Source organism: Mustela erminea, chromosome 14 (assembly GCF_009829155.1).
Source record: "Mustela erminea isolate mMusErm1 chromosome 14, mMusErm1.Pri, whole genome shotgun sequence".
NCBI lineage: Eukaryota > Metazoa > Chordata > Mammalia > Carnivora > Mustelidae > Mustela > Mustela erminea.
This window is the reverse complement of record NC_045627.1, coordinates 4,349,579-4,362,718: the sequence shown is the minus strand read 5'-3', so window position 1 is coordinate 4,362,718 and position 13,140 is coordinate 4,349,579. Positions and strand designations below refer to the sequence as shown.

Genomic DNA, 13,140 nt, shown 5'->3' with positions numbered 1-13,140 from the left:
GCTCGACACTGTGCAAAAGCTCGAGTCTGGTTGCTGTCACACATGGACACATGATGGAAATCTGTATTTGGACCATTACTTCCCCAGAGAATGCAGGGCTGCATAACACAAGATTGGTGGGATATTCATAGGACTTACATAAAATCTACGATCCATTGAACTTGGGAAGCCTGGGTTAGATAAAAAATTTAAAAAAATCAAGTGGGTTTCTTTACTGAGCTCCATCCCAGTCTAATATGCTAACGGGCACTGTGACAACCTGGCCAGGAATTATGGCATGCCAGGTTTCCCTAACGGGTTTGACCAAGGGAGACCTGGTCCCTGGTGAGTACCTCTTGGAGGCTGCCTTCCTCCGCCCAACTCGGGAAGTGCTGCCTAATAGAACATGGGCTGTTCTCCAGATGCTTTGGTAGGGAGGGCCTGCAATGCCCCACACTACTGAGTACCCACTGCCGTCCTGGGTACACACTGCCATCCTGGGTCTGCACCGTCCTCCTGAGTACTATACTGCCTTCCTGTGTACCCGCTGCCTTCCTGGGTACACACTGCCATCCTGAGTATGCGCTGCTGTCCTGAGTATACACTGCCGTCCTGGGTACTGCACTGTCCTCCTGAGTACTATACTGCCTTCCTGAGTATGCATTGCCTTCCTGAGTATGTGCTGCCATCCTGAGTATGCGCTGTCCTCCTGAGAACTATACTGCCTTCCTGAGTACGCACTGCCTTCCTGAGTACACATTGCCATCCTGGGTACTACACTATACTACCTCCTGAGTACTATGCTGCCCTCCTGAATACGTGTTGCCTTTCTGAGTATGAGCTGCCGTCCTGAGTATGAATTGTCCTCCTGAGTACTATACTGCCTTCTTGAGTACACACTGCCGTCCTGAGTACTGGCTGCCTTCCTGAGTACTGCACTGTCCTCCTGAGTATGTGCTGCCTTCCTAAGTACTGCAGAGTCCTCCTGAGTACTACACTGCTTTCCTGAGTACGCACTGCCATCCTGAGTACGCACTGCTGTCCTGAGTACTGCACTGTCCTTCTGAGTATGTGCTGCCTTCCTGAGTAGTGCACTGTCCTTCTGAGTATGTGCTGCCTTCCTAAGTACTGCAGAGTCTGAGTACTACACTGCTTTCCTGAGTACGCACTGCCATCCTGAGTACGCACTGCTGTCCTGAGTACTGCACTGTCCTTCTGAGTATGTGCTGCCTTCCTGAGTAGTGCACTGTCCTCCTGAGTATGTGCTGCCTTCCCAAGTACTGCAGAGTCCTCCTGAGTACTACACTGCTTTCCTGAGTACGCACTGCCATCCTGAGTACGCACTGCTGTCCTGAGTACTGCACTGATCTTCTGAGTATGGCTGCCTTTCTGAGTACTGCACTGTCCTTCTGAGTATGTGCTGCCTTCCTGAGTAGTGCACTGTCCTTCTGAGTATGTGCTGCATTCCTAAGTACTGCACAGTCCTCCTGAGTACTACACTGCTTTCCTGAGTACGCACTGCCATCCTGAATACGCACTGCTGTCCTGAGTACTGCACTGTCCTTCTGAGTATGTGCCGCCTTCCTGAGTAGTGCACTGTCCTCCTGAGTAGGTGCTGCCTTCCTAAGTACTGCACAGTCCTCCTGAGTACTACACTGCTTTCCTGAGTACGCACTGCCATCCTGAGTACACACTGCTGTCCTGAGTCCTGCACTGTCCTCCTCAGTACTCTCCTGCCTTCCCGAGCATGCACTCTTTTACTGAATACTGCAGTGGACTGAAAGAACGTTTTCACATCCACGTCCTGCCCGGCACTGAGTGAAACATGTTAGGCAGGAAAAAAGGAGAGGCCCAGAAGTTTGAACTTGTCATCTGACCCCTTTATGCCCCTGCTCCCACCCCACTGTCATTGTGGGCAAATTTCGGGATGTCCTGGCGAAACACCAGGGACCCTTTCGGTAGAAACAGGAGTTGCCGTAATAGGAAAATCAGAAGACGGCGCCTCACTGACAGGTTGTTACTTTAAAGCAATGTCTTTTGGAATTTTTCCTATGCATTCTTCTGAGATTATAGTGACTCGCAGGAGAAGGTGAAAAGCTGTTAATTCCAGATCCTGGGGTTAATTAGCTCCCTTAGATCACGCGCCTGTAGGAAAGTATAACAGGTACAGTGAGAGACACTTACGTTCAGTTTCCTCTTAACAAGTTCTTAAAACGGGAGATATTTTAATTGCAGCAGAAAGCAAGATGGTACAGGAAGAGACATTTTGCGAACAGAATTCAACCCCAGCTTCTGTCGAATGGGAGCGGAGACGGGAAGATTTTCGAGTCCAATGCAGGATCTCCCATGAACGACACGGGAAAAGTGCCCCCGGCTGACACGTGGAAGGCAGTCCGGTGGACTGTCCCCCAAAAGTTCATCGTGCTGTCTCCCCACTCTTAGCCCCAGGACAGAAAAGAGGGACCACTTCTCTATGGGGAGTCCTCGGGTCCCTGTGTCCGTAACAGAGTCAGGCACGTTGCTCAGGCTGGGGAGGTGACGGAGGCCTCCCGTGCACCCATATCGATGATGACGATGTGGCCACGCGCCCTCCCCCGCCCCCTATCCTGTCCCACCTCAGGCCTGCACCTCCCGGACGCCAGCTGTCACACAGGATGCCGTAGCCTCTCTCTCTCCCGCCTCCTTTGCCGGCTGGAGCTGCAGGCTCATGGCCTGCAGAGTTTCCTTCACCATCTGGAGCTCCCTCCTGAGAGACTGTGCATGCACGGTTAAGGAACACACGCGAAGGTGAAGGGCGGACCTCGGCAGCCTCCGAGGGAGCTAATAAGAGCACGTGCGCCGGCGGGAAGCAGATGGGCACTGACATCTAATTGCAGTTTCAAGTTCTTCCAAATTGTAGGAATTAAATATTAATACAAATTTTACACTTCTTGTAAGAGTGATCGCCATCTCCATGAGGCCTGAGGTTATGAACTACCTCAGGTAAGGTTTCAAAAAGGAAAAGGGAGAGTTGGCTGGTAGACCGAGACAGATGGCGAACTGGGAGGCGCGATGATAGAGGGTCAGTGTGACTGGGATTCCTGCGAAGCCCCAGACGGGGGCAGCTCGACAGCCACATCTAAGTGCCCGGATGGCCCAGAGGACAGAGGGCTGGACCTAAGAGCTTCCTCAAGAATTCCAGTATTGGGGGCTGCCACAGGTCCGGACTCAGAGTTGTGAGGGACCAGAGTCCCTATTGGCCATGAGCCAGCCTTGTCACCTTGTGCAAATCACTTTGAACCTCTGTTTTCTGTGAAACAATGATTTCTAAACTCCCGTAGTTTCTAATCTGCTGTCCTAGGTTATTATACTTCCCAGGGACTTGTAAAATAGCCAGGCAGTGTGCTCAAGATTTGACGGAGTTCAGGGAGCTTGCCTTTTCTGGGCAGGCTGGTTGGTTTTTCCTTAAATAGTTGGGTTCTTAAATCCCTTGCCTTTAAAGTTATTTCTTACCTAAAGAAAACCATCACAGAGAACTTGGCAAATAATCATATGAGATATATAAGGCTGTCATCTTCTTAAGAAACGAGCCTTTTTCTGTGATGCCATTTAACAAATGGTGCTTTTTCTGTCCATGGTCAGATCCCTGTTTCCTTGTGTACCTCTAGTCAGAACAACTCAAAGATAAACAGGACGAGAGACAGATTGAATTCTTTGAGTTTCATAAGCAAATTAGTGTCACTTCATCCAAGAGCAGTGAAGGGGAAGTATGGAAATACGGTACTTAGACATCACGTAAATACTGTTAAATCGTCACATCAGGTCAGACCACTTAAACATTCGTAGATCAGATATGGACAAAACAGGAAGAGAGAGAGCTTTGGGAAAAGCAGCTTGCCGAGATCTTAGCACTCACAGACTGTCAACGCTACAATATTGTTTTATTTAAGTACAATGTCAATGCAATGTCAAGGGAAAAAGATACCCCCAGGATATGACTGTAGAAAGCTTTCTCTTTCTTTTTCAAATAAAGAACTCCAGAGGATCCTGGGAATTATGCAAATGAACTTCTCCTAAGCAAAATTGCTGAACCACCCTGAAAAGCTTTTGGCAGCTTTTCATCTCGAAGCTTCACCGGACTTCATCATTTGTGTAATTTACATTCATTTACTAGGATGGTTCACTCCCTGCACTTGAACTTGAGGGGAATGAAGGTGGGAGTGAGTGGGTGCAAGGAAAGAAAAAAATCCCATATTTACTTTATTTTTCCTTAAAAAAAAAAAAAGTCTTCATTTTCCTCCATTTCTCTGGACAACTGTGCTAATCTTTAGTGAAAACACATACGACTTTATAGGAGTAAAAACATACAGGGTCCCAGACTACATACCAAGCTGCAATTTAATCACAAAGTTATGTTACATTTATAAAAAGTAAGCGTAGAGCTTAAGTAGTTTATGAATCCTGACAGATGCCTAAGATTTAATTACCTTTGACGTGCAGCCTGGGACTACACTCCCCCATTTGTAAAAATTATTGCTAAAAGATGACACAGGTTTTTAGAGAGAGGATTGAGCCAAAAAAAGATGCTTCTTAAAGAACTTGTGCAATTCCTGACCCTTATAGAACACACTGAAAGGTTTTTAAAAGGAGACCCACAGAGGAAAAAGACTAAGTTACATAATTAAGCTAACGCATCAGCCCTTCATAGAACATTCTGCAACACCCCACGGAGGAATCAGAAGACAGGGATTTAAGCAAATGATCACCAGCGAGGGAAAAGTGGCAAACCACTTGACGCTTTCATTGTCTCACTTGGAAAATGCATAATTTCAGGAGCTTGCCTCCACTAGCTAGAAGGGCGCTGCCCAATTCATGAATTGTTTAATAAAATCAATTAGATCTTCGAATACGTAAAATAAAAATAGAAAATAAAAATAAAGTGCATATTCTCATACCTTCTTCCCAAGGCTAGAGTCAAAAGAAATATTTCTTTGCTGTCAGCATATACGGTCTTTTGTGAGGCGTTATGAGACTTAAGGTTTATTCACTAATTTTCTACTATTATTGGAGCCAACAGCCTAGGTTCTGCCTAAGCAGAACCAGACATCAGAAATCCTGGAAACCTCATTTCATGAGCCTAGAGTAACGATCAGCAAAATGATTAAAATCATGTTTTTATTACAAGTGTTGACAAAGATGTGGAGAAAAAAGGAAGCTTCGTGCACTGTGGGAGGGAATGCAAATTGGTGAGCCACAGTGGAAAATAGCACAGTTTCCTCAAAACATTAAAAATAGACCTACCCTATGATGCAGTAATTCTACTACTGGGCATTTACACAAAGAATATGAAGACACTAATTAGAAAAGATACATGCATCCCTATGTTTATTGCGTCATTACTGACAACAGACAAATTACAGAAGAAACGTGAAGTGTCCACAGATAGATGAACAGACAAAGAAAAAGTGGTGTATGTATTATTTTTATATATATATGTTATATTATATTTATATAATGGAATGCTACAACATATATAATATAGTAACATTCCATTATATATATAGAGAGAGAATATAATACTAAGTGACATAATATATGATAGAGAAAGACAAATATCATATGATTTCATTCATATGTAGAACTGAAGAAACAAAACAAACAAAAAATATCTTTTTTTTTTTTAAAGACTCTTAATATAGAGAACAAACTACTGGTCACCAGGAGGTGGGGGGATGGGTGAAACCGGTGATGGGGATTAAGATCACATTTATCATGATGAGCCCCGGGTGATGTATGGAACGGCTGAATCACTATTTTGCACACCTGAAACTAGCATAACACTGCACATTAACTACACTGTAATTTTAAAAAAAAAAAAAACCTGAAAAAAATCATGCTTTTATTTACAAAATATCTCTCTCTAACCAGCCTGTCTGTAGGATGCCTTATGAATGTAAGTTCCAAAACACTTTGAATGTGCTGAAATGGGAGAGAATCCAGGATAATATGTGCAGTGGGGGTGGGGAGGACTGAGCAGCAGAACAATTTATATGGAATGAAAAACCTATAGACAGAGTATTTCTGCTAGAAAAGTGCCTTAGGAGGACACAGTGCTTCTAGGTATTGATCCTGGGAGGAATAGGCAGCCTTTTATTTTATTTTTTTTCATACTTCTCTAGTATTTAAATGGGCATGCATACTTTTATATTTAGATCAATATATTTATAAAAGAAATCACTGGATACATTTCACTGTTAAGCAGTTGGGGAAATAAAAGAATAGTAAGAGACCCTTGTTTTTTCCTTCATACATTCAGATATTCAAACACTTCCTGAGCTCCTACTGTGTGCTAAGAAAGGTTCTGAAAAAAGAAAAGCAAAAGAAAGAGAGAGAGAGAGAAAGAAAAAGAGAAAAAAGAAAAAGAAAGAGAGGAAAAGAAGAAGAAAGAGAAAAAAGAAAAAGAAAGGTTCTGGATGTAGGAAGCACAGAAGTGAACAAAGTCATGGCCATCCCGGCATGTAGTGTCAGTGAGGGGAACAGGAAGTCAACTCACACCGGCATGTATGCAGACCGCTAGATGGGGGTGGTGGAGGGTTTGGAGCAAGGGAGTGACTGATTACTCCGGCCACTTTCATCACTGGAAGGTTCAAGGCAGGGGGCAAAAGAAGAAGCAGGGAGATGAGAAGAAGTGGTTACCATCATCCAATAATCCAGGGAAGAAAAGATCACTGAACCCAGCTAGGGGCCATGGAGGTGAGAGGTGAGAGGTGACCAGATTCTGCATATGTTCTGAAGGTCAAGCCAAGGGCATTTGGTGATAGACCAGATGTGGAATGTGAAAGAAGGAAAAGGCATTGAGAATGACTCCCAGATTTTTTATCTAAGCAAAGAACTTGCAGTTTATCAAGGAGAAGACTGAGCACGAGTTGGATTTTTTTGAGGGTGGGGAGGAATTTTTGGAAAAGTCCATTTGTCAGCAGAGGGGAGATGTTGAGTGAGGAGCAGACAGGGGTGTGAGGTTTGGGGTGAGATCCAGCCTGCTGATATGTACTTGGAGGTTATGTCAAAAAATATATTTTTTTAAAAAGTCATACTTCTCAGTTTATTGCATTTGCCACAGCTAACCAAGATCTGAAGGCTATTTCATACAGTAGGTCTAGAATCAGTGTTTCTGATTGTTAGTCCAATAAACTCAACGTGGAAGCCCACTGACATATCTAACCTTGGTTTTTATCAAAGCACTGAGCAAATAAAGTACAACTCCATCACTGGATTTTAGGTAGATATGACAGAGGTGCTCACTGCATCTAAATATAAGAGTAGGTCTCAAAGAGCTGAGTGATTCTGGTGATGCCTGGGCCATTGAGACCTCTCGAGCTAATCATAAAGTTCCCCTGTAAGAGATATGCCACCAGATATCTGTGGCGTCTAAGAAAATGAGCACATTAATTATAATAATGGCACAAGGATTGACATGCCAACATTTTTAAAAACACCTTTGGAGCCCAAGACTATTCTTTACCACCTTGGGACAGACTAGTCACATACTAAGCAAGTGTGTAACTTCTCACTAATAAAATTATGCAAGCTGGGTTTGCAATTAGTAAAGGGGTAAGACAGTAAGACAACATTCCCAGATGTCATCCAGGCATACAAAAAGACAACATCACCACTTCGGACAGCTATTGGCAAAGACCCTCAAATTCTTTCAAGGAGGTCTTCTGTTTACGTATAAAAACCACTGAGTGTTTGCCAGTTGGGTTTCTTAGCAATCCTGTTCGCAGCTTAGTCAAAAGTAGATCAGCTCATCAGGTCTGGTTTGGTTCAAGAAGAAACAACAGTATGCCTCTGAAAGGGCTTCTCATTAGCTAAAGTGTTTCTTCGTATCAACAGTGATGGCTTCGCAGGCAGTGAGAGGAAGTTTACCTTCCGGAGAGAGCTGAAGGCGAAGAACGCAGCTGTTGGAGAGCAAGGAGGAAAGCCTCATGCACACACATGACCTGCTTGAATGCCTCTGATGCTTTCACAGGGCACTCCTTGGGATGCCCACCTAGTGCCGAGTTTGCATTGTGCCAAGCCAGCAGCAGGACAGCCCGGGGTCCACACCGCCTCCCAGGCTTCCTCTCCCCAGCCCACTCTCTTTGGCAGAAGACAATGGAAGAAATCCTGGCCACCATATTTGCTTCAGCCCAGCACAACAACCACCTCTCCTGGTCTGTTTCCTTCTCTTTAAGATTTGTTAAGTAGAGTTCTGTGATCCTCATGGCCCCTCTTCCAGCACTTTAGCTCAAGAGTGGAAAACATGTCCAAGAAGGCACAGCAGCCATCCCAGACCGCTGCTACCTTTGTCTGCTCAAGCCACACTCTGGAAAGTTGAACCAGACAAGGGATCTTAAGGGGACGTGATATTCGTGCCTGTGCCTGGATGCATTCATAGTATTTTCATGCCATCCAGCACCACCAAAACTAAACGACTGGCCGCCATGCATTCCGAATAAGCAGTGAGAACAGAATTCCACAAAGGTCTCCTGGACATGGTTGCGAGTAGAACCACGAATAGAAGCGGTGTGCCCACATCTGCTCTGCGACCCCGAGGCAGGCAGAACTGTCCTGCAGGCTTTGAAATATGCCCAAAGCGTCCCAATCTTACTTTTTCCCCTCTTTGAAAGTGCGATGTAGAAGTTGAAGGAGGAAAAAAATAAATGAGAAGAAACTTGCTTAAAAATTCACCTCACCTGTATGGTTTTCAGTTGAAGCGTTTGCATGAAGGAACCATTCAAAACGGTTTTCGAAACACGACTGCTAATTAGGACCCAAATGACTGTGAAATTGTGCTGGAGACTCAGACTGATGCTCTTGGAAACCCCGGCTTGACCGGCAGGGAAGTCGCACCTCCTGCCCTCTCCTCAGACAGCAGGTACGGGCCAGCCCTCCGACACCGGGGCTTCCAATTGATGGCTCGGACTTCTTTCAGACACTTGCTACCACCACAGCTGACGGCTTTGTGTCATTCTTTGGTCATGCTACACGTAATTTAGTGAGTCTGTTGGGACGATGAAGAGACACGGGCTGTTTTCTGTCGCTTCTTGGATCTGTCAATCCAGTGTCTTCTTTGTAAAAGACAGGACACTCTCCACAGGCTGCCCATAGCCCCGATATCCAGTCAGGATGCCTAGAGGTTCTGTTGGAAGCTTATCTCCATCCCTGGATGAGTGGTCCACCCCTGACAACACTTCCTCCCACGCATGGCTTACACAGAAGCTCGGTGCCTTCCGCACGAGGTGTGAGCATCTGTAGCCACCAAGGTTTGAATCTTCTGGACATCTATGTTCACTGTGGACTCACGTTCATCGTGCTCAGGCTACATCACAGGCACTGTGGGCTCTGGCAGAGTGCTTAACGGAATCAAACAAAAATGCGACACTCGCTGTGTAATTCTTTTGTGTTATCGATGGCAAGCTGTTTCTTTCAACCATACACGGCTTTGTATCTTTGATCAAGAATGGAAACACAAACCAGTCAGTTTGGCTGGAGGATTCAACAGCCTCTTTGAAGGGCTAGATAAGCTCTAATTTGAAACAAGGGCTTTGGTTTGTGTGGGGAGGGAGTCTCGCAGAGTCTTGTAACTATGTCTTTCTGTCTTAGGACGCCACGTTCCACTCAAATCTAAGTGCTGTTCTGTAGGAGTTCAAAGACTTGCTTCAGTGTCTTTGCTCTCGATCAGGGACACAGAACAAAGCCTGGGAATCAGAGGAAAGTTTAGGTTGAAATCCATATTGCAGGGCAGATTTGCTTGGAGGGAAGGAGGGTGTCTTCTGTACCTCGTGTTTTTCAGTCCCGGTCTGACATACCCCCAGTATGTCTCTGCTTAGCTCAACAAGGATCAGCCAGATTCTCAAAAACAGAACTTCAATAGGCTACTTTTATTATAGCTTAAAACTTTTAGAATAACTGTACATTTCACACAAGAGGCCTGTCCACTTACTTGTAGGCAAAGCTGCTTCCCAATGGAGCCAACAAGGACCACCCAGCTTGCCACTCATCAGAAATGACCCTGGACCAGTCACTTAATTTCAGTTTTCTCAACTATATCAAGTAGAAAGAACAATCCCTATCTATCTATAGCTGTTTTGTTAGACTTAAATGACATTTTTACATCGGCCACTGTGGGATTACGGATGGACTCATTCAAGCATCTACTACAAAATAATTGAATAAATCTATCTAAATGGGATGTGGCTGGAGTTTTTGACACAAACAGTGAAAATATTGAGTCAAATGGGCTTGGAGAATGTAATTTCTACCTAAAACCAACATCTACCATGTACAAGTCTGTTAAAGAATTTTCCAGAATACAGCCTCATGCAGGCCTCATGAAAACCTTACAGCTCAATGTCACTGTCCACTGTTGCTGAGGAGGAAGCCGAAGGATGAAGAGCCTCTGTCAATTGTCCACGGTCCGGCTGCCCCCAAATCGTGAACTGGCTGTGGGGCCACTAAAGGGGGCTTATCTACACACAGCTCTGTCCCCTGTCAGCCTCCTCCCCTGCCATTCACCCCTATTAAGAAGAAAACCCAATTCCCTAGAACCAAACTTGACTATAAAACTTAGAAAACTTAGGTCCGGAGACCAGCACAGACCCTGCCTGCAGCACAGACCCCACAACCTGACTCCAAGGTGGCCTGAAGTGTGTCCTCCTGGGAAGAGCCCCTGCTTGCTGGGCTGGGGAACCAGGAGCCCCTCTGCATTGCATTGCTCCCAGATGCCCATGCCCAGACAGCCACTTGCCCATTTGCTGGAGCCCCATGTCCCCTTATAAGTCCTTAAATCTAGGTGATTCATGAACATGGAATAAACAAAATACAAGCTAAGGATTCTTCTGCTGTTTCTATGGCCAACTTTGTAGCAAGAGTTTAAACACCAGTTTTGTAAGGGGCAGGAAATTATGAAGAACAGAATGTCTGCTTTTAAAAATCTACCTTGAGCAATGTGAAATGAATTGCTGATTAAGCTAAGAAATTTCCTGCTACGTTTAATAACCAAGGTCTAAGATTTAAGGTTATAATGAGGAAGGAACAGTGCTGAATCCATCATTAAACTACTGTGGATCTGAATACCTATGATTAAGATTAGTCCTTGGCCATTCGAAGCTGCTTTTACACACACACACACACACACACACACACAGTCACTCAGGATTAAGTGTAAAAAGAAACAGAATTCTGAAAAGTAAGACAGTGATGAGAAGCAAAGACTGGAATAGCTACATTTCCCACCAGCTCCTCTAGGAAGAGTCACACTACTGAATAGAAAGGATGAATAAACGGAGAAGTGTTTTTATCCAGAGACATGTCCACTTCTGATTGAATAATTGAAAAGATACAAGCCGGGGCTCCATACACCTTCATCCGTGTGCATACCCAACCATTTGCCCTTGAAAGAACTAACCAAAACTGAGTACATCCACAGATTTGCACTGGATATGGACGTGTATGGGAGGTAACAGGTTCTCAGGCCATCTTGCTCAGTGGTGGTTGGGGTTGAGGAAGACATCTGCAGGTGTGACACCAAGTTTATGGAGTCTTGTACAAGAAGAAATTGAAAAGGAATGAGCTGAAGTTTTATTAGTTATGATACTCGACTGCTCCTTCCAGGGCAGAGAGAGAGAGAGAGAGACAGACAGACAGACAGAGAAAACCCCTAGAAAAACTAAGCTAATCTAAACTCACAACCATCTATGCCCCACAAACCTAGCTTCACGCCCCCTTGAAACCTGCATTTTGTTTTGGCCTCCTATGCATGTCTGAACTTCATGGTGCATTTTTAGTGGTCAGGCTTAATAATCAAGAATGCTAGATTACTTACCAAAGGCTAGAGAGAAAACACTACATACAAGATAATCTCCGAGATCGAAGGTGTGCTATGCTATAAAAAACAGCAGTATCTATTTGTTTCCATCTGCTAGGGCATGGAAAAATTGAGTATATTTTTAAGACTTGCTCTTACAAAACAACTAGCAGGTACTTAACCTGCGGGATGAAAAGGATATGAATGAGATCTTCATCATGGCTGTGGATGGCTGTGTGAAGCTGATCTTCCAAGTACAGTAACTTCTTGTTTATGGCTTCACATTTTTCTCCAAGTTCCAAAGAAAGGAGCCAAGATTCCTGGCCAGAGAAAAATAAAAAGATCGCTCGTAAGCTATCAACTATTTCAGGACCATGAGCACATCTGTAGTGTACCCAGTGGTGCCCAGGGGGAAGATTAACCAGCAGAGTCCTCCCAGCTTCTGCACGCCAGGAGAATCATGCCAGAACCTTAGTCTTCCCTGGAGGTCATTCTTGAGAAGACATGAACCAATTTCAGGTTATTACCGAATGATGAGCTCCATGGGTGACCTCCCTTATCCAGGATGTGCTATTTCTAGGATGTCAACTCCTAACATCAAATGATCAAAGGGGAAGCCTGAGTGTCGCAGCTGCATCCGTGGGCAGACTCACAATGTAATAGGAATTCGAAACGAAGTCGGGTTGGGGCAAATCATGGGAGCAACCCGGTTGAACCTACAAGAACAGAGCTATTCCTTTAAGGACACAGGAGCCCAATAGGGCAGCAGGCGTGTCTTCACACAGTAGTCACAGTGCCTGAAAGTTAGAAATTAAGGAGACTTTAAATGCCACGAGATGGGCTTTAAACATAAAGTTGTCATTGCTACTACCACAGGTGTTAGGCTGCTCTCCCTCACAGCAGAAGCCCCAGAAGAGAAGGATTGCTGAATGACAAGACCCCATAAGAGCAAGGTGGATGGTGGTCTGCTCGCTGTGGGGTCCAGAGCTCCGACACATGGCAGGCATGGGGTACTCATTGGTTCCATGAATGAACATCCAAGTCTTGGAGTTCCTTCCTTCTCAGATGCTCCCCCTTCCAACTTATATCCCACACATGAACCCCCAAAGTGGCTTATCCTGTTTTCCAGGACAAAACCACCCGCAGAGCAGGGTCCAAACTCGGCCCCTTCACAACCGGCCAAGGGGCTCACACCCGTTGTGTCCCCTCACATGCAATCTGATTTTGGCCAACAGGATGGACCCACTGCCTTCAGTCACACTATTCTTCCAGCCATTCTGATATGTGTTAGGTTTTCGTGAGTGACAGTAAAACCCCTAAAGGCATGGGCTAGC

The 13,140-nt window shown here is 45.1% G+C and overlaps 1 protein-coding gene across 5 annotated transcripts in view; it reads right to left on the bottom strand.

Annotated features, from left to right (window-relative positions):
• DISC1 (DISC1 scaffold protein) overlaps positions 1-13,140 on the bottom strand; it is a 371,035-nt gene that overhangs the window by 6,921 nt on the left and 350,974 nt on the right. For 2 of the 5 annotated variants that reach the window (XM_032313941.1, XM_032313943.1), the window contains exons 12-13: positions 12,009-12,126; positions 2,595-2,735 (exon numbers count right to left, since the gene is read on the bottom strand). In XM_032313941.1, coding sequence (XP_032169832.1) covers positions 2,596-2,735; positions 12,009-12,126 — 258 coding nt within the window. In that variant the 3' untranslated portion in view covers position 2,595. Of the gene's footprint in view, positions 1-1,688; positions 2,125-2,164; positions 2,736-12,008; positions 12,127-13,140 lie in introns of those variants that run through there. The other 3 variants (XM_032313944.1, XM_032313939.1, XM_032313940.1) reach the window with 2 other exon arrangements.